General features: G+C 30.5%; 4 protein-coding genes across 9 annotated transcripts in view; 2 read left to right on the top strand and 2 right to left on the bottom strand.

Moving 5' to 3' along the window:
* Positions 1-3,090, bottom strand: xit (ALG6/ALG8 family glucosyltransferase xit). Its single transcript, XM_029318736.2, has 7 exons — positions 2,306-3,090; positions 1,942-2,214; positions 1,634-1,802; positions 1,368-1,577; positions 1,030-1,269; positions 738-883; positions 1-636 (listed from the first exon to the last, which is right to left on the bottom strand). Exons 1-7 carry the CDS (start codon positions 2,446-2,448, stop codon positions 201-203), a joined length of 1,617 nt encoding a protein of 538 aa, XP_029174569.1. The 5' UTR covers positions 2,449-3,090; the 3' UTR covers positions 1-200.
* LOC114943156 (uncharacterized) overlaps positions 1-25,146 on the top strand; it is a 36,611-nt gene that overhangs the window by 809 nt on the left and 10,656 nt on the right. The window lies entirely within an intron of this gene.
* On the top strand, positions 2,551-4,342 carry LOC114943158 (uncharacterized). 2 transcript variants are annotated; one of them, XM_029318738.2, is made up of 2 exons: positions 2,551-3,239; positions 3,706-3,794. In XM_029318738.2, the coding sequence occupies exons 1-2, from the start codon at positions 2,703-2,705 to the stop codon at positions 3,715-3,717; spliced, it is 549 nt and encodes a 182-aa protein (XP_029174571.1). In that variant the 5' UTR covers positions 2,551-2,702; the 3' UTR covers positions 3,718-3,794. The 2 variants fall into 2 exon arrangements, with proteins under 2 accessions (XP_029174571.1, XP_029174570.1); XM_029318737.2 differs by having other exon boundaries at positions 2,554-3,239; positions 3,684-4,342.
* Positions 3,984-25,146, bottom strand: part of LOC114943155 (spondin-1) — a 24,479-nt gene continuing 3,316 nt past the window's right edge. Inside the window, exons 2-18 of one of the 4 annotated variants that reach the window (XM_029318729.2) lie at positions 22,111-22,315; positions 14,786-15,029; positions 14,338-14,524; positions 13,920-14,114; positions 13,160-13,283; positions 12,890-13,020; positions 11,807-11,996; positions 10,951-11,122; positions 10,033-10,366; positions 9,216-9,242; positions 8,327-8,540; positions 7,888-8,058; positions 7,247-7,366; positions 6,901-7,046; positions 6,621-6,699; positions 6,320-6,385; positions 3,984-5,774 (exon numbers count right to left, since the gene is read on the bottom strand). In XM_029318729.2, coding sequence (XP_029174562.1) covers positions 5,596-5,774; positions 6,320-6,385; positions 6,621-6,699; positions 6,901-7,046; positions 7,247-7,366; positions 7,888-8,058; positions 8,327-8,540; positions 9,216-9,242; positions 10,033-10,366; positions 10,951-11,122; positions 11,807-11,996; positions 12,890-13,020; positions 13,160-13,283; positions 13,920-14,114; positions 14,338-14,524; positions 14,786-15,029; positions 22,111-22,315 — 2,784 coding nt within the window. In that variant the 3' untranslated portion in view covers positions 3,984-5,595. The remainder of the gene's footprint in view (positions 5,775-6,319; positions 6,386-6,620; positions 6,700-6,900; positions 7,047-7,246; positions 7,367-7,887; positions 8,059-8,326; positions 8,541-9,215; positions 9,243-10,032; positions 10,367-10,950; positions 11,123-11,806; positions 11,997-12,889; positions 13,021-13,159; positions 13,284-13,919; positions 14,115-14,337; positions 14,525-14,785; positions 15,030-22,110; positions 22,316-25,146) is intronic. The other 3 variants (XM_029318734.2, XM_029318732.2, XM_029318733.2) reach the window with 3 other exon arrangements.

Genomic DNA, 25,146 nt, shown 5'->3' on the forward strand with positions numbered 1-25,146 from the left:
TTTCTTATATTAATATTTATTTTCAAAAATTTTATAAAATTATATAAGGAGAAATTTGAGATATAAAATAATACATTGTACATTAGGAAAATATATATTTAAAAAAATTTGCTTAGTTGAAAATGTTTGCAATATTTACATTATTACATTGATATGTTTTCTCACGAATTTTTCACACAAATTATTAGTAATTATATCTCCTAAGATTGTTTATCTTTTAATATTTGGCCTTTCAATTTGCTTTTTGCTGTTTTCTTATCAGCATAAGTATTGTTTTGTAAATATATATAATAATATAATATCCAGCAATAAGTCGTACCAATAGCACAGTATATAGAAGTAAATGCTAACGGTAAGAATGGTAATCTATCGCCGAATAATAATTTATGCAGTGCCACTTCATAAAATGTAATTAATGGCAATGGTATTACGTATAACCATTCATGTAATCGCAATAGAGGTTTAACGTGTTGATTAGTTAAGCCTAAAATCGATGAGAACATATGTATCAGTAATAACAGTAATTTTAATGAAAATAAGTTATTAGGATATAACAATGGCAAAAGAGCAGTATATCCAGCACTGCTCAGAATTATGAATATCCGGGCATCTTTCTTGTTTGTTGCTGCCAGGACACTAAAAATTATATAATCATTATTAAATTATATTAATATAGATCTTAATATAAATACGTTTTATAAAATAATAATATTTTATATTCCAAATACAGTATTTACCATAAAGGTATAATTGCAGTTAATATGGCTTTTTCATGTACATGCCAACCAAACATGAATGAACTTAAAGCACATAATACAGTACATCTAATGAAATATTTCGAATTCATGTAGGACTTTTTACAAAGCAGGCACCATAATGCAGGCTGCAATAATACGATATCAGTTAGTGAATCCATACATTTATATTTTTAAAAATATATGAAATATATTTAATATTAGAAAAAAATCGAAATGCAACAATACTATATATATTTATAATGTAAAATTTATTATAAAAATGATAACTTACAAGTATTGCCAAAAAAGTCAAAAGAAACGTGACAATAGGAGTTGGCGTAGGTAATATAAGGAAATTCTGCTCTTGCACTAAACCACCTGTCATTACTGCAGATTTAGTATCTTTTAACCATCCTAAACGTTTCCATATCACAGACAGTATTTTTTCCGCACCAATATATAAAGCCCAACCATTTGCAGCCCAATACGAATGCACCAATCCCCTTTTAAACGGAAATAAACGTGAAATTACCTGAAATATAAAAGACATTAAATTGTGAAATTAATTATATAAAACATAATAATAATTGCATAAAAGGAATGAGAGAGATATCACTTAAAAAATATTACCTGTGCCAATTGAGTTATAAAAGGACCAAAAGACACTGTTAAAACAGTCAGTACAATAATTCCAAGTATAAATAATCGCTTAAAGAATTTGCCACTATTGAGACAATATGATTTTAGTAGCCAGACAATATATGCTGGTGCTATGTACATATATAAATGTTTTAAATTGAGTAAAATAGCAAACCATATAGCACCTTGCAACACCGACATCTAAAAACAAACTGCTTTTTATATAAGTAAATTTCAAAGAATATTGCAGAATTTACCTCTTTTCCAATTTTTGAAACTTTTGACATCGATATCAACAAAATTCCAAGTAGAAAGCCATTGTATTGAAAATGTATATGGTCGACTATCAGCAGTCCCATGTTACATAGCGATAGAAATACAAAAATTACATGGCCATTCAAAGATTTACAGAATGTTCCACTTATTCTACAAGAAAATATTTAGATCAGATAAATGTAATATTGTACAAAATTTCTTAAAATTAGATCTTTCAAGCAAGCAGTATCTCTACTGATTTTTAGATTTATCTAATTATTATGGAATTTTTGTTCACGAATGTACTTACTCTCTCACTCCATATGCAAGCATAAGATCCGCAAATATGACAGTTGCTCTTTGGAAATACACAGTAGCCGGTGATGCATAATTTAAATTCTCTAGCTTGACCATCTCTGGATCGAAAAATACAGCCACTTGACTGAGACAGTACTCAAACCATGCAAATAAGGGTGGATAATCTAGAGTCCATGGAGATTGTGTATTCGTATACCATTCTTTAACAGGTAGATTGTATGTAATGGCCAGCCAGTTGCGATGTACTTCAAAATCGGTGGAATGACTACAAATTAAAAAAATAATTATAAACAGCAATTATATTAATACAAAAACAAATAATTTTAGTATAAATAAATTTAGTATAAATCACTCACTAAGTAGGAATTAGAAGGATCTTGATGCAAGTAATTAATAGAAAGGTTTTCAAGATTACACCATCTCTTGAAACATTGAAGGAGACTTCTTCATCCTGATTTATCTGCATTTCTTTCTTAATATTTTTACTCTCGGTGAACATGTTGCTTAACTCATCACTGATCTCAATATACTTTGCAACAGTATAATATTAGTAAGATAATACTTTAGTAAATAAACGTTCGAAGGTAAGAATATATCATGATGATAATATTTTATTCTTGTTTTTAAACTGAGTGAAATAATGAACCATATGACATCTGTCAAACACGTGTGAATCCGCGTATAAGTGAGGTTAGGCGCGAACAATTATAGGTTACGTTCGCTAGCAGAACGAAAAACCAAGACTGCCGAGGTATGGCTGCCTCCAGGTTACTGATGGCTTTACGAGACGCCGTATACCGCGCCTGGGATTTCAATCAGTGTTGCGTGACAAGTGACTTACGGAACGTATCTCGAACATTTAGCAATAAGTCTGTATTCGACGATGTCGGCGGCGTTGTGACTGAGAAGAAGCAAAGACCGAAGACGGTGCCGGTACCGAAGATCACGTTGCTGTCACCGGACGACAGGATGACGGTGACCGTGCTAGAGGAGGCTCAACGTCTGGCAAAACGTCGCAAATTTGTCCTCGTCAAGATCAGCGATCTTGACAGTAAGACGCAACGACCGGTCTACAAACTGACGAGTAGCATCCTTGACAAGGAGGAGGACGTCACGGAGAACGTCGAGGCTGATGGCAAAGACAAGCAGAGATTTAAGGAAACTAAAATATTCTTCATATCTGCGAAAATCGCCGAGAACGACCTATTGACGAAGACCAAAAATATGGTGAAGCTGTTGGAGAAGGAACACAAGGTTAAGATTGTCATCACCCTGGATGGTATCAGTGAGGTAAGTTCCCTTTGAGTTCTCTTTCACTTCTTTCTGGGATAGAGCAGTTAAGGTAACTTGAAGAAATTTTTGATAAATCAAATAAAAATTCATAGAGCTATTCTCTTTCTCCTATTACATATAAATTCTCCATTACACATATACAAATATAAAAGTAATTTTTTACATTGTAGAGAAATTTATTTCATATTGTAAAGAAAATGTAATATCTCTACTTTAGACTTTTTACTTACTTATATAATTCATAATAAAATTCAAGACTACATTCTATCCATAGTTTTATGTATTAAATGTCCTAATAATGTATATTTGTTTTGATTTATATTATATGTGCATTTTATATATTTTTTCAAATAAAATTCTAAATAATTCTATCTTGAATTTTATTGCGAATTATATATCGCTGAAAATTAACTTAAAAAATTATTTTATATAATTATATAGGCTAAGGCACAAAATGTTATAGAGGATGCAGTGAAAAAATATGGCAGCGTTCAACGAATGCCATCAAAGAAAAATGTTATTTTACTCTTAATAAATCCTGTGTTAAGTGAGAATAAAGACAATTCTGTAGATAATAAAGAAGAAATTAGTGGCCTCTAGTACAATTAAAAATTGATAACGTACGTGTGATAAGGTTTGATGAGTTGCACACTAATTTAACATAATTGTCAGTGAGAAAAAAGAATAAATTCTGTATACATATAAAGGATAAGATATAATAATGTATATACTTGTTATAAATATATTTATAGTGATTAACTTTATTATGAATATATTATAATGGCTTTACAAAAGAATAACATTTAAATATCTTTTTCCTGTACCATATCTACGATTATTGTCAATGAAGATAATTTCATATTAATAAAACTTTCCGTTATTTTTATTATATATGCACTAAACAAATGGCTTACTATCTACTGATATGTCTACGGCGCATTTAATTTAATTATATTTTAAGATATGGGGTTTCTCGATTATTTTAACAGAAACTATTACAAACTTTGGTCTTACATTGAGATCTGCAATGCGTAATAAATGCCACGAATATGACGATATACGTATGTACGTACAAATAAATGTTATTGTTACAATTGGTCTTTTTCGTGTTCTCACGTATTTTTCTATCCATGCTAAAAAGGGACAACTCTTACATGACGTAATGTGTACTGCGCTATATATTATATAATAGCTATAGGTATATTATATTACAGCTATAGATATATTATATTACAGCTTTGATCATTTTGCTGCAGTATTAAGTAGTTGTCAAACGACATAATAGTGATTTGCCTTCACGAAAAGTTATATGAGTATTTGACATTTTACGAGAGTATAATAATTATGAAATTTCTAATATTTGTTCTTTTCTAAGCACATTTGATGCAATTGGAATGCAAAATCCATTTTGCCTTAACTTAATATTATCGGAAAATAACGCGTTATTAAATCACGTGTTAAGTAAAATCGTATTAAATATACTATTGAGTAATTCAGCATCGACACGACGCGAGTCACAAAAATTCGCAAATGGCACGATTTTCCTGTGCGTAGTAAATTACACTGGAGGACAGAGAATGAACGTAATTATGCGATGTAGGGACAAGTCTATAAACCCGTTTTTCTTTTGAGTACAGTCATTTTGCAAAAGCATTACAAATAGACTTGTATTTTTTTCTATATAAAATAATCAATGCAGTTCTTAAGTACTATAGTTAAGTATTGGTTCAAAGTGTTTATATATCACGCTACACACACTTCAGATATATTTCGCAATATAACGAATTCTCTTTTACACAACTATATCCATTTTTATATTTTTGTCTTGCTATAAAAAACATTTAATTTTTTTTATTTCAAAACCAAAAAAAATTCAATTTTTTAATTAATTTTTCATGGAATAATTACTTATTAATACATAAGTCATAAACGCAGTTGAGAATAGGTTTTGAGATAATCTTGAGATGTTCTTCTAAAATCTCTAAAATATTCATAATTTTAATATCGAATACGACTGTCATTTTATCTGTTGTTTTTTTTATTAACTGTTCTGTTGCTTTCGTTATTAAAATGTACGAACTTTTGTAAGATATAATATTGCTGTCGTCCAGTGTGTTATTCCTCATTCTCTGATAATTTCGCTACAGATCTATATTTCTATCCTTCGTGCATACACTCGGAAATTTTAATTACATTATTATATTTAAAAGAGAGGGTGTATTGCACTAGTAATCAGTCTAATGAGGAAGTTATCCTTAATTCCAACATTCAAAACAGGCGCACCGTGCAAATCATAATCATAATATGCTTATCGATATATAGAATAGTGATAGAACGCAAACACGCAGGTTTGTTACTGCGGACAATCTACTCTGTGGCACTTCTTAAATTCCGCCAAAGCCGGACAGAGTTTAGCCCAGGATCCGCGCGGTTGCACCGTCACACTTCTTACCCTAGTTCGCAATGCCTCGCCGCAGGTCGCACTGCATTTCGACCACGTTGACCATGGTGTCACTTTACAATTTACTGAAACTTTACACAGAGCGAGCGATGATTATACACTTAATATGGACAGAATTTATGTGATTACCCTCTTTCAAAAATTCATATTTTATCGGGCAAATCAAACATTAAAGCACATATAATATAAAGCAACAATAATATAAATCAACAAGTACACTGCAAAAAATTTGTTAACTTGACTGAACCTTTCAATTAAATATTATTTTATTAATTGAGCATAAAAATATTTAACTTAAATATATCTTAAATCTAATAAAATGTAAATTTGACTTAAATACTAATATATGTTTAATTAATAAAATAGTAATTTAGTTGATGAAAAAAAAGTTTAATCGAGTTAACATTTTTATCCAATGTATTTAATGCTTTAATTATTTGACCACAGTTCTTATATTCGTTTAATATCGATTATATATTTTGGTTCTCAAATGCTAAATATATAGTGAATAAATATATTATTCTTTTATATTAAAACAGTCATACGACTTTAAACTACGAATTCAGAAATTCCAAAGTTTACGTAATATTTTTATTTAAAGAGATAGAAAACTTACTCTCATCCTTGACTGCAGAATTTTTGTCTCGATGAAATCGACGACCTATTCCGTCACCTTGTAGAGCTAAACAAATAATAAAGTTTATTAAAAATAATCTGATAAAATTTATTTTTTTATATATTCAATAATTATATTGAATAGACTGAGAAAGAAATACTCGATTTAAAATTTGTTCTTTTCCGCGGTTTAACATACAAGACTTTTAAAAATAATTTAGTAAGATGTAAATGTTTACACGTAATATTATAATGATAAATTATATCATAGTAAAAAATTAAAAGAAAATGCTAATACTCACAGCATGGGGGAATCTTATGGCATTTCTTTTTCCGGATAAGCTTTTTCGGACAGTCTTTACCCCCACCTTGGGCTGGAATCTGCTTGTCAGATAATCACATGATGCATGAGATATATATTATTCTTTCACTTTATTATTAATTTAATGAAGTGCCTATGCATCCATTTCAAATAAATCGAGAAAATTAATTGTCAACATTTATTACTCGTTAAAACATGATTTTTATTTCGTACGATAAGTATCGATAAATGTCTATGCGAATAAAAGCATATAACAATACCGTTCCCCTAGTGCTGATACTGTATCCACGACAGCTTTCGCAACGCGACCATTTACTCCATTCAGAGACCTGACAATCCACTTTATTGTTCTCACTCGATTCCATTATTTGACTGCTTGTTTGAATGCCTTTAAAATCCTCCTTTACTGTGAGAAAGAGAACAGAGATGATCTTTAACGAGGCAGAAATATCCGTGCATTTCATTTATCTCAATTAATGATTCTTATAAATTCCTTTAAGAACTACTTTCCGTAAAAGCGTGATATGGAAGTTCGCTTTGTAAATGTTACTTTTTTTATTTATTAGAGGAATTGTCGAGTAACTTTTGCATAAAACAAATTATCACCGTGAGCTCTCTTCGCTTTTGCACTACGCTGCTCCTGCACGGGAATATGATAGCTGAGAACGCTGCTAAGGGACACCTTAAGATTTTTCATGATTGCTGATAGATTCGCCTTCAATTCTCCTGAATTAGTTAGAAAGCGTGTACAAAGTATAATAAATGGTTATTTGTGAAGAAATGCGCGTTCTCTTTTAAATCGATCGCTTAAATTTTCCATTTGAATTACCTTTGTAAAAAAAAATCAATATTCGATTACATTGGAAAAACATTGTTAACTTGACTAAACCTTTCAACTAAATTACTAGTTTGTCAATTGAACTTATATATATGTTATATTTAATTTAAATACCTTCAATTAACAAAATAATATTTAGTTAAATGGTTTAGTCAAGTTAATAATTTTTTCAGTGTGTAATTGATATTAAAATCTTACATGTAAGAGACATGAGAAACATACTTGTATATAGTTTCTAATGTGCGGTTACAAATCTGGTTACGAAAGTTGCTTTCGCAGATAGTAATTGATAGGAAATTTCAAACGGTATGCGTGTATACGGAGTTTCATAATTAATAACATTATCATGATGCGTTGTTAATACGATGAACGAACGGCATGCACGATAACGAATGATCGCGTAACTTACTTTGAAAATTACCGCAGACATTATTGCAATCCTGTTCAGTTGGGAAATTATTCCGATTACCATCGCATCCGGAGTAGCTGAATAAATGGCAGCGACCGGTTTGTTTGTCAAAATAGGCTCGTAATATGTTTGAATTACAACGTCCCTTTTGCATGGGTTCGCTACAGATCTCTATAAATTAATGATAATTTCGTTGTATAGTTATAACACAGAGATAATAAGACGATGAGATATACTATACTTGAAGAATGCTTGAAGATGACATACAATGAAATGATTTGTTAATTTAAAAGTTTTAAGAAAATATTTCCATACAAGACAATATTTTTTATTAATTTTATATATCATACAATTTTTTTATTGTGAATTGAGAAGATAATTTTTTGTTTTAAGCCATATTATTAAATAATCTTCCAAAAAAGTTAACTCTTCTACGTACTCTCTGCTTCATCTCTCGAGAAGTCGCAGCTCGGAATTTCAGCTACGCATGACGCCTGCTGGACCTTGCATTCCTCATGGCTGTCACCGTCGTCTTTATTTAAACCGCTGTACATGCCCTTGTGCAGTCTAGATCGCAATTTGACACCGGGCCCGCAGCTAGAACTGCATGGTGACCATATTGACCATTCGGTATAACGATCCGCAGGACATTTCTGTGCCAATATAAATTAGATTTTGATCAGTTAACACGATAAAAACAGATGTTAATCAAGAGACTTTATAGAAGCGAAATTCTCTTTCTCTCTCATCGATTCTCTTTCATTTCTCAAAATTTGCATATTGAAAAATTGATGGAAAAATTACGTTCGAAAAATCTTCCAAACGCGCAGATTTTCATGTGAATCTAATTTTACTTCATGAAATTTTTTTAATATGAATTAGCTGTTACTAGTATAATGAGACTGCACTTCTAATAATATATAAAAAAATTTTATAAATGTGAATTTTGTTTCTGCATCCTTGCTTATGTATTGTCAATTTTCATATCGATCTTTAAAGTTTACTTATTTGTTTATTAATGATGTTACATTTGCAATACCATAAATTGATTTAATGGCGTGTAAATGATATAAGTAATATTCATCACTTAATAATTATGTATATGAATTAACATAAATAATGTGCAACTTATAGTGGTAATTAGCAGTTGCTAAATTAAAACGCGTTATATTCATTCATTAGGATATCAGCAATGTTTTGTGAGTAAGTAATATAGAGATAATTAATAAATATTGATTTAGATATTCTCCATTTTATGAAAAAAACATGATTAAATTTTTCATACGCTGAAATGCAAGTTTCTTTTCTTATGATATTGTGTAACTTACGTGAGAATGCCAGTGCCGTGGATGGATCTACGAGAAATGGTGCAGGTATCGATTATTTGTGCGAAGCTATTGTTGCTCTGGCTGTGTTTGATGATTTAATACTTAGTAAAGCTGATAAATTCATTTTAATACATATCGAGCGAATCGTTTATCTTTATTTTATTTTATTTATTTTTTTTTAGGGAAACGTTCGCTTGATATCTATTAGATAGAATACGTGAATGTAGTTAGAGTCGTAGCACGAACAAACTTTGCGACGAATCTGATTCAAATTGGCAGATGTATTCTACATTCGAATGAAACAGGAAATAAATATCAATTAAATGCAATTGAGAGATCGGGTTCAATTTTACCAACCAAATAAACCTAGGAAATATAAATTCAACGGCGATTATTCTAATGAATTGATAGAGTATGAAATTATTTGATAATAAAAGGATTTTAATTAAATTAAATAAATAGATTTTTAAATTATTTTTGTTCTTCAAATATATATAATTGTAAATCTTAATAAAGATAAATAATAATATTAAGTTTATTATTAATATTTAAAAAATTTTTGATAAATGAGATGAAAAAAACTTGCTAAAAAAAAATAATATGGATCAGAAATTTTTATCATAGAATGCTAAAAAATATGTATGAAATATATGTATATGAAAATTTGTTTTCTAGACTCACTCATATTTTATTTTTATATTTTACAATTGTGCTATAATAGAAAATTTAATTTATACATTCGCGTCACGGAATCGAGTATATTTGAATCAGTTTCGTCGCTGAAATCGATTTCTGTCAGCCCTGAATCTTTTCATACCTGCAGCCATTCCTCGATTATCTCTCCGGTCCCGTCTGCTCTCTCACCGGCATAGTCCTCATCCTCATCATCGCCGTTCAAGTGATTGAATCGTTGCCTTACCTCTTCCATGTCTTCGCTTTCGCAAGGTTCATTCTCGCAATCGATCGACTCCTGTAATCGTGGCCCGTTCGGCACGGCCTTGCATTGCTTCCGATGCTTCTTATGCCGGAAGTTCCTTGATCGCGTTTTGCTGCCCTCGCCACAGGTAGACGAGCACGAGCTCCATGAACTCCACGGGGTCAGCTCGCACTTTTCGCTGTCTAATAGACCATCGTGACGACCATTACCGGTGCTAGTGAATTATAAGTCCTCATCATGTTGCGATGATATAAAATACGAGTCATTATGCGATAGATTCTCTCTATTATATTCAGAGATAGTTGAAAATCTTTTTTGTCAACAGTACGAGAAAAATAAATAAGTGTTGACACTCTTAATAGATGGGAAAATAATAGAATTTTCTTTCATTATACACTGACAAAAAATGGTTAACTTGACTAAATCTTTCAACTAAATTATTATTTTGTTAATTGAACATATATTAGGATTTAAGTCAAATATACATTTTGTTAGATTTAATATGTTACATTTATATTAAATATTTTTATATGTTTAATTAACAAAATAATATTTAGTTAAAAGATTTAGTCAGATTAACCATTTTTTTCTCAGTATACATATGTGTGTGTGTGTGCGTGTGAGAGAGGATATAAAATAAAAGATACTTTTGAGAAGAAGAGAAGAGATCTTTTTGGGAAACATATTAAAGAAATAAAACCTGTGCAATCATAAAAGAGGAAAGTTGAAAAAATTGATAGTTGAAATAATTGGTTCTTAGGGTTATGATGTAAAATTCCGCTATTTTGCGTTCATTACCAGTACGGGCTTTCTGCGTTATAGCATGGTCTTCGATCCGTAAGAGATGTGTCACATTTATTTGCGGCAGCAGCAGCTTCATCGCGAAAACGACGTTGCTTTAGTTGAGTGCCTCTGCCACAAGTGACTGAACACGGGCTCCATTCACCCCAAGATGTTGTTTTGCAAGCTTCTATACACGAAATAATTGATTACTTTTTTTCTAAATCCTATATATATAGGATTTAGAAAAAAAAAAATATATATATATATATATAAATGTCATAGTAAGAAACGCTTGAAACGAGAATTATATCATTACTAATTAATATTATATTCTGCAAATAAATAGATTCACACAATGCTTAATTATACATAAAGTAAATTTATCATGCAATGTATATTTATGATATGGTAATTCCAAATAATATATTGTAAATAAAATATAAATGTAGAACAATTTATAGATGCATTAAACAGAAAAAATCTTTTGCAGAAACAATTGCTTATGCAATCTGTTATTCTATTTAAAAGCTTTTGCAAACAATTTAGAAAATAATAGCAGACAAATTATGGGAATCTTAACATGGATATTTATAATAAACGTTATTTTTGCGCCTTAATTGTTCAATTTTGTGGCATCTTGTTTACGAATTTCTTACTATGGCTTTTTAAAAGTAACATTTTAAATTCTATAGCTTTAAAACACTTTTTATATTGCTGAGAAAATTATGGGTTAGATGCTAATGCTTCATAAAATTCTCGAGTGGTATAATTAATCTCTGTCATAATTCTCTACGAACACATTTGAGAAACAAAAGTAGCTTCTACTAAACAAAGCGATACTTGTCATCCTTTTTATTTGAATGAACTATACCTGCATCAGCTAGACTATCACTGGCGTCGTCGCAGGTTTTCTCATACAATCTCTGTCTGTTCAAGTAGAGCTTTGCAAGGGGTTTCATATCTAAACCAGACTGATCGTAAAAGGGTGATCTTGAGTCGTCTGGATATGTCGACGTGATACGTCGAATTGGTTCCTGTGGTTCCGTCGGTGAATCTGGCGACTAATTAAAATAATAATGAAACAAAGTAATCAAGTATTTTGTAAATACACCCATTATTAAATATATTCCATCTAATTGAATTTACTATCATTTATTATTTCTCGTATTTCTCTGTATTTTTCAAGATATTACGATGCGCAACAGATGCGCCATAATATAATGAATAAATCTGTTATGATTAAAAATTTCTCATAAATAACGCGTGAAAACATAACGTTTTTTAAAAGATACTTTTCAAATAGAAAAGGTTATACAAAACGAGGTAAATTCTCTTGTTGGAAGAATGCCGAAGAAGCGTAAAATTCAACGACGTCAGCGATTCCAGCTTACGATCGAGATTGGGAACTGATAGAATCAGGCACTTCTCCCGTACTCTTAGAGATTATTATACGATCCTTCGATGTTGACAGGTGATGAGATTTTTTTATTTTGAACGACCTGTACAACTTGCACCCGTTCGGTGAAATATATACAGACATTGATTTAGGGAGAGTTGAAAATTTATTACACCCTGTATAACGAAACACACCAAGTCGCGCAAGCGTAAGTGGACATGAAATTTTTATCGGTCATCTCGTCGAATCACCGGTGCGAAATTCACGTAACATAGAAAATGTTGTAGCGAAAAAAAATAAATCGAGAATTGATACGCAAATTATACATAGAATAGTGAAATATTTCAAAAGAGAACTAAAAAAGAAGAACGATCACAATACCATTATATTTGATTATATCGTGATTAATGGATAAGTATAGCATACTTCTTGGATCAATTTCTTTTGATCTGCATCGATTTTTGAATCGATTTTTTTTTTAAATAAAAATATCGAAACAAAAATGTCAATCTTGAGTTATAAATGATGAAAAATAAAAAGATATATTTATTTGCTTACTAAATATGTAATACCATCATCGGTGCCAGCATCATATGGATACAAATTAAGTTCCTTATGAAGTGTCCAAGAACCATTAGGCAAGCATAATTCGAGACCAGAAACACCAACAATCCAATCCGGCGAAGGATCTACAATAAAAAATAGTTTATTGTGATAAAAAGGAAAGAATTATTTCTCCATTTAAATCTGAAATACTGAAAGAAGCAGTAGCATTTCTACTTTAAGATTTAAATAAGTCTAATTTAATACTCCTTTAAATAATCTTACCGATCTTTGAAACCAAAGAAATTAAATGATGTTTGCGATCCACACGAAAAACAGCAAAAGTTTTACCCGTCACATTGGGATAACTTATTCCTCTTGCTTTTATTATAGTCCTAATGTGTTCACTCTACAAGCAATACATTTCTAATGTCTACTGATCATTTACGTATCTGTATTTATATTGTAATTATATTTTTATATAACTTAATGAATATATATATACCTACGAAAATTAATTTCCTTAGGAGTTTTGAAATTTCTTAAATTGTTGCGAATCTATATAATACTTATTTTTTCACTTGATATTTTCTAATTATTTATAATTTAATTAATCTAACAACTATATCTTTCTCATTTTAGTGAAACTTACTCGACTGGATATATTTAAATCTCATCAATATATTTTAAATAACGAATTAATTAAATTATGATATAAAAGAGATGAACAAAAACACTGAAAATAAATTTGTTAACTTGACTAAACCGTTCAACTAAGTTACTATTTTGTTAATTGAATATATTAGTATTTAAGTCAAATATATGTTTTGTTATATTTCATATGTTATATTTAATTTAAATATTTCTATATGTTCAATTAACAAAATAATATTTAATTGAACGATTTAGTCAAATTAACAAATTTTGTTCAGTGACAATTAAGTTTAATTATACTTATATCTAATATTCCTTCCAGGAAAATGATAAACTGGATTAAAAGTTTAACAGAGTTTTCATCTAACTGTTGAATATAAATATTTCTTACCCGGTCCTTCAATTCGGACTCTAGTTTTCGTGTTCCTCCAATCTCAGCCACTTGCCGCAATCCGATACTAGCCATGTATGATGCGTGTGCATGTGGCATGCCATTGCTACTATATTGCCAAAATCTATAATCGTTGGTATGTGATGCTCCAATTAAATCCGAAAAGCGAATCAACCAATTTTTACTCGGAAAGTCCTGTAAGAAGAAAAATATGTAACGATGGATGAACGATACAATCATAAATTCCGCGAATGCATCGATTATATGAAAGCTCTTTAAACGATCGATTGTTTCGCGATTTCGAGTATTCCACGAGAGCACTACACAAATTTTATTTTTCACTTGAGCTCGAAATATTAATTAGTCAGAATTATTTTTATTTATCCATTCGTTCTTAATTACTTTCTGTTTTAATTACTTTGGGATGGGTATTTCGCGACCACAATCCTTCAAAGGTGACTTCGTACTTTGCCTCGTCACAGGCGCCACATTGATCTAAGACCGGATCCTCACGATCGGCTTCCGCTTTTGAATCTTGGCACATAGTAAGTACTAAGTTTGAGTCATCCATGTACCATGTATCTAGAGTTTCCACCACCGTCGCTCTGCCATAGAAAAAAAATAGAGGCTAAATATAATCTGCATGCAAATATAAACAAATATCCTTTTTTTTGTTTCTTTGCAAATTCGAATTTTTAATTCAATAAAATATTATTTTAAAGCAGATATAAAGATATTAATAATATTATATATATAATTAATAGTATAGATATATAATTTGTGCTTTAATTAATATTAATCTCGCAGGATATATATTATCCTTGTCGTTTTATACATTGTATTAACATGCAAGAGTATTGCTTCACCTGATTAGAATGCAACCGCTACCTTCGGCAGGACTTGTCCAAATAACCGATATTTCTTCCTTTGATACTTTTGATGTTTCAACGACCGCGTTCGCACAATTATCCGCAAATTTTGTCAATGTATCATCTTGTAGATCGAAAATGCCGGCATCGGCCGTCTCATTTGCACTGTCGGCCTCAGCGGATATGAGGAATCTCGTGAACTTCCGGTGTGCCTCATTGGAGTTATCGATCTGTAGGACCACTGAAATAATCGACAATCTCTCTTTAGTATACCCGTATTGCACACATTTCATTTTATAAAATTATCGCAATGTATCGTAAATTGATGGTGCATTATTTATAAACGATTAATATGTTTGTGGGTTTATCCGTAATAACTATACATACAAAAAATAAAATTTTGACATAATAAAATTTAATCAAATGCTTTTATACACAGAAAATTTTTTATTAGAATTTGTCCTGTAAATCATAGTAATCGTGAGACAATGTTGTATTGGAAGAATTTTATTAGTTTTCTGATTAATATTTATCACAATAAAAATATTAATATCTATTACAATAAGATATAAAATATGTTCGATTGATTTTACTATGTACATAGTAAAATTGATTATGTACATATTAATTTTTTTATTGTGGTAAATATTAATTAATTACAGAGAAACTTATAAAAGTCTTCCAAAACCATATTGGCCTATGATTATCATGATATGTAATGCGTTTACATGACATTTGATAAAATAATAATTTAATAAAATTGCAATGTGTAACAATAATATACAATACATATTCTATTGCTTCGCGGCTTGATATTATTAATTTATATTAATAAAATACATTTTAAAATTTTATTATAAAAATTTTTATAATAATTTGATTAAAAATAAAACACGAGAAACCTTCGTTTTATTTGCGCGGAGTTCAAAATTGATTACGAGTGAGAAATTTTGCACTTCTACTTCTAGAAAAGAAAATTTAAGCGATCGAAGTAAAACTTTTGCAGGAGACGTAAAAAAACAAACAAATTCGATAAAGGAGAATATTGATGCATCAGAATGTTGATTTAATTTTCGAAAACAGAATAATGCACTTTGCAGGAAAAATCAGTACACTCTATTTTCTCCAGTACTATTGCATTTTATCTATGAATTATTTCTAAGAAATTTTCTTTTTCTTTAAAAATTAGTAATAAGAAGACAAAAATGATTAAGATAATCAATAATTTCTCCTTGTCATATGTGATATGACAACATGTATGAATATATGCATGAATATCGGTTTATAGATTTTCTATGTATCGCAGAAATATTCGTGTTCTCGTAATACAAATATATATCAGCTCGGCTACCGACTTGCTATTTATAGCATGGATTAAACACGACACACCGTGAATCCGCTGTTGCGTTCAAGGGGATTCGTATATTTCTTTCTCTATTACGAAATTTTCTTCAACATACGTAAATGTGCTACATTTCACGCGACCTTATTTAAACGTTGTTCAAATTGTGTGTTGGTCAAATTGTCGAGTCTATTTATTATTTACGCATCTAGTAAATTTTCTCGATAGAATTATTCCTTACCAAATTTAAAATGGTTTACTGTAATGTAACTTAAAGTAACATTCAAATAAAGAATATTGAATAATAAGACATATCACGAAAAGTATGCAAATAATAAAAAAATATTTAAATGCATCGCGAAATAGTCTAGACTCAAAGTTGTGCATTCGCAGGTCATTCTCTATGGCATAGCATGTACTCAGCTGTTTGAAGCTATATGGCTTCTGGTGTTACAAGTCTTCTTGAATTATGTTTTATATATACAAAGAGACTGACATATAAATTTTAAAAAAAGTTCTTCAAAACGAAATATTTATAATAAATTGCACACACACATATCATAATCTATTGTGTGTTTGAGAGTTAATTATAATTACGATGTCTATAATCAAATTCACACAAAAGGATAATAATTATGAACAATTTCAGCTATACCTACATGGAAAATTATGGCATGTAATTTCTTTAATTAATTTATAGCTAATTTTTCTAGCAAATATGCTCACGTACGAAAGAAAAATTTTAAAAATAAAAGATGTTCTTTGCAGCGATATTATGCTCGCTTTTCTATACCATGAATATTTACAATACGCGATTTGTGTCACGAAAAAGTATACATACATATATGAGCGATTTAACATATTATCCACAAACAATACCTTACATTATGATTAATTGAATTAAATAACAACCCAATCCTGTATTTGCCGGTATTTATTGAAGCTTGAATTTATTGCGTCAACGATGACGATGAGTCATGACGTCTGTGTTTACCTCCCGCATGTTGATTCCCATAACCCTGAATTAAAAGAATTAACGGCAGAAACGCAGTTAACTATGACCTTCGTCGGGGTATCGCATTTCCAACATAACGAGACTCCCGATGTTCGACAATGTCCGAGAAGTATTTTCAATGTTTCATATCAGAAATACGATAAGGTCTACGAAGATTACGATTTTTTCTCTTATATTATTTTGAATTAATTACTCTTTTTTTTCATCTGCTTTCTTTGGAACTAGAATTATCGATATCAATCCCAAGTATTCAACAATTTTTCAATTATTTGATTTTGCAGATGTCAAACTCTCATTCTCTCTTTTCTTTCTCCACTCCTTTCGATTTGACAAGAGTTTGATTGGATTCGATTTGCGTTTTGTATCTGCACATTCGTACACACAATATGACTAGATTCGCGTATAGTGTTTGTGTTAAATTCGTTCACTGAAGGCTCAACTTTTCATTCAAACAAAGCGAATTGCATCATGTAAAATCGGACAATAGGGTTTATCGGACAGACGCGTAACGCTCGATGATAGCAACGGGATGAATTATTAATCAATCTCGAATAATAATGTGAATGGACGGGAATACGCGCTTTACAATTAATCGTGTGCGTAAAACCGTCGCCATCTCTCCGACTGTGCGTGCTTGAAATTCCTCGGATAATCGCGGGACGAGACGACGACCAATTTCCGGCGTTCCGTGGTTGACGATGAGTTTGACGGAGCGAACAGCTGAGAAATCGCGACGTCGTGAAATGACGGTGCTATCTGATCGAATTCAGAGCCGCATAACTCGCGGACGAAAAATCTACGAGGGTTTTCCGACGCACGCGATTCGTTACATTCATTTTTTTCGGCTCATTCGTTCAGGTGAAGTAGTGGAAAAAGAGTTTAGTAGGGTGCGCGCGGAAATGTGTCTGACCACACGCTGCGTTATCTACTTCTATACTTTATAGATCGTCGGCTTGCTTCATCGAGGAAGAAAAATCCTTGAGCGTTCATGCGGCCTTGTTATATACATATATTGTTACGAATAATTACGCAATAATATTGTGCAGTTTGAAATTTATTTTTCATATTACGATAATTCACGTGATAAATAAAATAAGAGAATGGATGAGAATCGAAGAGAACAGTCAGTCAGTATAAGAGAGATCTAAAATAATAGTTATCGACCGACCGTATAATTAAGTACTCTTAATTGACTTGTCATCGTTATTTTCCTAAATGGCGTTGTTCCGGGTTTAGTGTAAAAGAAAATGAAAATTTAGCTGTTTAAACTTAATTAACGCTGCAGGCAATTTTCAGCGTCAGTTGCACCGACAGCTTCCATTTACTCTTGCGCTTAGTGATTCATTGACCTTTTCTAAATTACAACTACGGGATATAGATCATGGAAAAATATGTACTACGAAAACTGCAATTACTGTTAACTGATATCGCAACAGTTACAGGTTCTCATTACAAAGTCATATATATATTGATTAATCATAAAACTTCTTCTCCATTAAGAAAATCGATTACTCAACAATTAAATGTATCTCAATATTTTCATTGAGGAAAAATTAGAAACTCTGGAAAATGGTGTATGTACACTACAAAAAATTGTTAATTTCATTAAATCTTTTAACTAAATTATACTATTTTGTTAATTGAATATATATTAGTATTTAAGTCAAATATACGTTTTGTAGATTTAATTTAAATATGTTTATATGTTCAATTAACAAAATAATATTTAATTGAAAGGTTTAATCAAGTTAACAATTTTTGTTCAGTGTATATTATAAAATATACGAAAGGACTCCGATTTTCAAGCACTCTACAGACAAAGAAAAAAGACTTAACGTATATATACGTTGATTATACTAGCCTTTACTATCCCTCACCACATTGTTTCGCGACACTCTCGATTATACGATGTAATAATTTTTCCAGCTGGCTTCTTTGGAATTTAACCCCCTGGGACGAGCGTGGTCGTCTTCTTCGGTCGACGCGATTTAATAGAATTTTATCGAGCCGGCCATTGAGTCCGCGCGTTTGTGTTAAATCTGCAGCACGACGCGGCGGTGTCTCACACCTGGCATCCCGCCAACGTTACGTAATGCATTAATTCACTGGCCCCGCGAGATTTGCATGCGTTAGTGGAGCTGCGCGAAGAGTTAAGTTTCGCAAAAAGATCAGGGGAGAGAGAGAGAGAGAGAGTATGTGTGAGAAAACGAATTTTATTGCGCTCGCTCGGGTCGCCGACCAGATAAATGGAGACGTTTCCGTAGGAGATACTGGAATTTATATCGACGCGTAAAATTGATTTAATTCTAACAAACAAAACAAACGTATTCTCACAATAAGGAAATTTTAATGGAAAAAAAATAATCGCTAGAAATATAACGAGTTTTACAGTAAATATTATTTTAAAAATATATAATAAACAGGGAGGAAAAGCAAGAAATAAGAAGAAAATAATTTTTAAACCGCATAATAAACTAATAAATAATACAAAAAAATTTATATTAGAGCAATATCTGTGCAAATAACTAAAGCAGAGTTTTATGGGAAAACCAAGTAGCTAATCAATCTTTATATATTGAGCAATTATATACTTTATAGATCTTATAAATCTCCTTTTCGAACTATTAGAGATCTCGATGCAATACACATAAATCTCTGCTATATTCCACCGTTAAAGTTCTGTATGATTGGACGATTTTATTCGAAAAGATTTCTCGTTAAAATATGAGAGGGTCATATCAAGGATATTTACTTCGACCTGTCGACACAGAAAAGACCTGAGACTACGGTCATTGATCCAACTAACGATATCATGTCGCACGAGTTAACGATACTCGATATAAAAGACGTGAAAAAAAGCTGTAAAGATATCTATGCAGTCGAGCTTGAAAAATGTATCGACACCTTGGTGCATCGTAACTGAATAAAATAATAGTTTTATATGAAGATAAATATATACTTTAACTGAATATATACATTGTGTGTATGTACAAAATGTTCTTCATTTATATATCTATACACTTTTAGACACATTTATGAGAAATGTTTTATAACTCTTATAACTGATAGTGCAATGTTAATATACGACTAGTTAATGCAATAAAATATTTAAAATTAAAGGGTTTTGAACAAAGTTGGAAAATTTAAATTTTTACTTATATAGAATATAATTTATAAAATAGAATGTAATTCAATCAAAGAGATTATGAAGAAATGATAAAAAAATTTAATGCAATATTTAATTAGCAAAATATTCGGCTTTTTAAAAATATTAATTCAATTTTTGGTAAAAAAAAAAATTCTCTCCAAATTCAACACAGAATTCGTCGTCAATAAAATTCTATAGTGCTAGATCTTGTACAACCTGCGCAGCTTCCGAAAGTGACGAAGGACGATTATATCAAACCGCAGCCGCGTAAAACTGTCACAAAGCTAATCGGTCAAAGTTCATCGCTGCTCGGGCGAGTCGTCCATGCGGCATTTATCTCGACTTTCGAGGCGAAAATGACCTTTTCGATCTTCTAGCGTCGTTTCCCGAATCTCCGCCCTGGCTTTCAATCCGTAGCGCGGTTTCTGCTGGCCGGAAGACCGCCGTTGCGACGCGCAGAAACTCCTCTCTCTCTTTCTCTCTCTACGACATCTAAAGATCTACGGTCTTCTCTGGTGGTAATTGCCGTAATTACCGCTAAAAGCGTAGAGCCGCGCGAGGAAATCAGCTCGCGCATTGAATTTCAAAGCTGCGCGATCATCGAAATGCTGGTAATTGATACGTCGATGACCTCTTTGTTTCAATTCCTCGAATGTATGGCCGCGAAATTTATTTTACATATCTCCTCTAACTTGGAGAATTTAATAAAGAAAAAAAGATTTCTCTTTATATATTTTTTATTTAAGACGTGCTTTTTGGATTTGCGGATAAATCTAATTTTCTATTATTGAATACACGGAGAGAATTTCTTTTAAAATTTATCTTCAAATTATAATAAACGTGGAACAATATAATATTAAAAACATTTTTATAAGAGTTTCTCTGATTAATATTTATCACAATAAAAAATATTAATATGTACAATTAATCGAACATATATATATTTTATATATATCTTATTGTGGTAGATATTAATATTTATTGTTTTGATAAATATTAATCAGAGAAACTCTTATAAAATTCTTCCAATAGCATATTGTTTCACGATTTTCAAAGTAAATTTTAAAAGAAAATTCTCTCTGTTTATCAAAATTCATATATATGTATGTATATTGATTTATCTTTATATGAATAAAAAAATCATACACTCTTCTCTACTTTATAGTGATTTGCACAGATATAATTTACACAATTGTAAATATCATAACATATATAAATAGCTTTATTGATTGTCTTTCGCGGATTACATGATTTTCCTATAATTTATCATTTTCACACTTGTTACATCTCGTAATACGTGCTATTATTTCATCAATGTCGTAAAATCTTTTTCAAAGCATATTGATGATTGATGCAATATCTAACATTTTTTAGAGTTTTATAATTCCGTGTCAGCAAACGTTTGTACATTCATATATTATATATATTATATTCAAAGCTCAACAACATTTTAATATCACGTAAACAGCGAAAGATATTGACAGAATTAATGATTAAAGTCGTGCTTGATTTTGACACAACTTTGATAACTTATCAATATCGGACATTTCCTCAATTCATGTATGTACACATTCAACAGTATATATATATATATATATAGTTTAATAAATTTATTCAAGTACACAATGCAATATGTAATAAATAATATATAATAATTTAAGCTAACTGAAATTTTCTTTTTATGTACGACAATAAAATCGCAATTATTGTCATATTTTTCAATTTTTTACATATAAACAATTAGATTTATTATAATTATAATGAGATTTTAATATTTGTTCGTGGCGCTAATTATTCACGACAGTTTGTCTACTTACCATTATATTTGGTATTTGGCATATATGCATATATATGTTCGGTCCTGTTGAAAAGTGTCATAAAAAAGTTGTATTTGTCTTTGGCGTTGCTGCGCGACATAGTGGTACCCTCTATAATTCGGGAACATTTTGTCGAATTCGTGCTTGTTACTACAGCAAGCAGCAACAAAGCAACGTAGTATACAATTCCAATACTGTACATCACCTATAACAAGAAAAATATCAATATGTAATTATTGCGAATTGATCAGTTTTAATAACGTTCTAACAAGGCTCGTATGTAATGCAGAATATGTAGCAGCAGTGTAAACATTTCTATTCTATCCTGATAAATCAATCTTGATAATATCAAACATTTCCATTTTAATCAACGCTTGCGAACAAATAAATATAATTAAAAGAATATTTACTTTATTTTGAGCATTCTATGTAATTTGTTCCATCTTTACATTTTCGTTTTAAATTGTTGACTATTGAGGAATTTATAACGAATTATTATTGATTTCTCTTTTATGTCCATTAATTATGCTTATCGGTTAGATAATTAATGGCGCACTAAACGCGCAAAAAAATTAAATTACAATATAGGAACATATAAAATTAAAATGCAAATTAGTTTCGGCAGAACAACCGACAATTCCTAATCTCCCTCACGTTTGAAAGTCCATTGCACATCCTCACGTTCATCGTTTATTTCCCCGTTATTTCCCTGCATTTTAATTAAAATTTAAGCAAAGGAAAAAATAACCGGACGTCCTGACGCACGAATGTCGACGAACTTAACATTTCTCACTCCTGTCCAGAACGCACGACGTGATTATTTAAAAAAAAATCACAGTTATACAGTGATTTGAATATTTGAAAAATCATTGTAAATTCTAATATTACAGAATATAAAGAAAGATATACGATAAATGAAAATACATCAAAGATGGCTAAATCAATTTTTTATTTGATATCTGAAAAGAATAAATTTCTTAAATTTAACGTGTCTCCAAAGAAAGTCATTCAAAAAAGAATTAATTGGAACTTGCCGAAGTCACATCGTGACGAAAGAAGAAAGAAGCGTAGAATCGGAAACCGATTGTTCCAATTATCGATTCGATCTGATCCTGCGAACTGTCATTCTGACGCAAAGTGATTTAATTTTTAAATTAATCATATAAAAGTCAATATTTTTTTACATTTTACACTTAATAAAACAAATAATTTTTTTTATTTTTGACAGTTTATTTGAAAAGGCAGTGTCATCCAAGTGGATTTAATTGAAAAGCTGGGAACATGATGTGAAGTGTGGAAAAAAATAACGATTCCAATTTCGAATTTGATCTCGCGAATTATCGTTTCATTTTAACGTAACTGCGAGATCGCGAACACGAGGATGTGCAGTGATGCAAGGAGAGAGGGAGAGTACCATAAGTTAGAGTGATGTCAATACGTGAGACAATTGCTACCACGGTAATCACGTGCTCGATATATAACAAAGCGCCGCTGAAAATGCACTGACTGAGTCATTCACCGATCGTGGGGTAGAATCTTGGTGCCAAAACGAATATGTTAAATTATTCACGCTTTTCTCAGTTCATTGAACGATCATGCATCCGAAATATTCAACATGATAAAGATGAAAAATGTCTCTGACATAAATAAGCAGTTTAAGAAAACATATACTTTTTAAATAATTTAATAATTTAATAATTTCTGAAATCAAGCAATATTATATTACTGTGAAATATAATAAATGTTTGTATCTCTCTCATCAAAACTATTAATTATTTATCAAAGAAAGGTATGCACGTATTTATTAATGACTGAAAAATATTAATAAATATATTCTATTTAAATGAAAATGAGAATCGATGAAATGGCTAATTATGCATTGCATTGCGGCCAGAATAATTGAAACGAACAATGATTCTCAAATTTTATAAAATCTTGTAGCGGTTTAAAAAGGGAAAAAAATTATTTATTTTTATTAAATTTTGATGCAATTACAATTTCTTTCTGCACATTTTTTCTACAATACTTAGATAATCAATGCAGATTCGCGATCGTATCAATGCGTGAGATAAGAAACACGGTGCTTGTGCACCATATGTGATGTATCGATCCATGAGCATCACTGGCCTCTAATAAGCTGGTTAACCATAAATCCCAAGTGCCTAAATATATTGCGCCAAGGCGGTGTATATAGGGCATGGCATTTTACTCTGCTTGGCGTTCTGCCCTGCTCGTTGTATCCTCGCTCACCAACAGAAACAATATCTATCAAAAGAGAACCGACTTTCTCTGCGATTATGATTTTCTTGAATGAGACGCTTATATGTTATCGAAATTATTTTATTATTTTAAAATTATATTACGTTTTCGATTTATCCGCAGGAAATTTCTGAATTACATTGAAAACAAAGCAGAATTATTGAAAATATAATAATACGAAATAATTATATTTTATTGTCGTTATTGTTATATTACGATCATTTGCATAGAAAATATTGCAGAAAAAATTTTTTTGCCTTTTATTTTTTTTTTCTAAAAGCGTAAATTCACAAATTTATATGACGTAATGAAAAAATTTAATAAAAAAGGTAACAATAAATAGTTTAATTAATAATTATTTGTATTTTAATAAAGCCCTGACGATTATTAAATAAACGTGTTTAATATTTGAATAACTTTATAAGATTTATTAACACACACATGCACACAATATGTAAATATCGTTTAATTTATAAAATACCTCAATTGTATTTTAGGGATTTATATTGTCACTTACTGAAAAGCTAATCAAACGGAATAATGAATCTATTTATCAAAATTTGGGTTTATTCACCGTATTAATGTGGACATACGATCATCGATTAGAGTCTTGCAAAGTTTATATCAATATCCGCGCCAGGCAAATTCAATAAATTCATTTTATAATTTAAAAAATATTGTGTTGTGTATTTGACATCGGTTAAAATCACTCCACTTACATTAATTCTATAATAAATTATTAAACACGTTATTAAGCTCTTTATCTATGAATAACAT

Source organism: Nylanderia fulva, unplaced genomic scaffold (genome assembly GCF_048542155.1).
Source record: "Nylanderia fulva isolate GAGA-0341 unplaced genomic scaffold, ASM4854215v1 Scaffold11, whole genome shotgun sequence".
NCBI classification, from domain to species: Eukaryota; Metazoa; Arthropoda; class Insecta; order Hymenoptera; family Formicidae; genus Nylanderia; species Nylanderia fulva.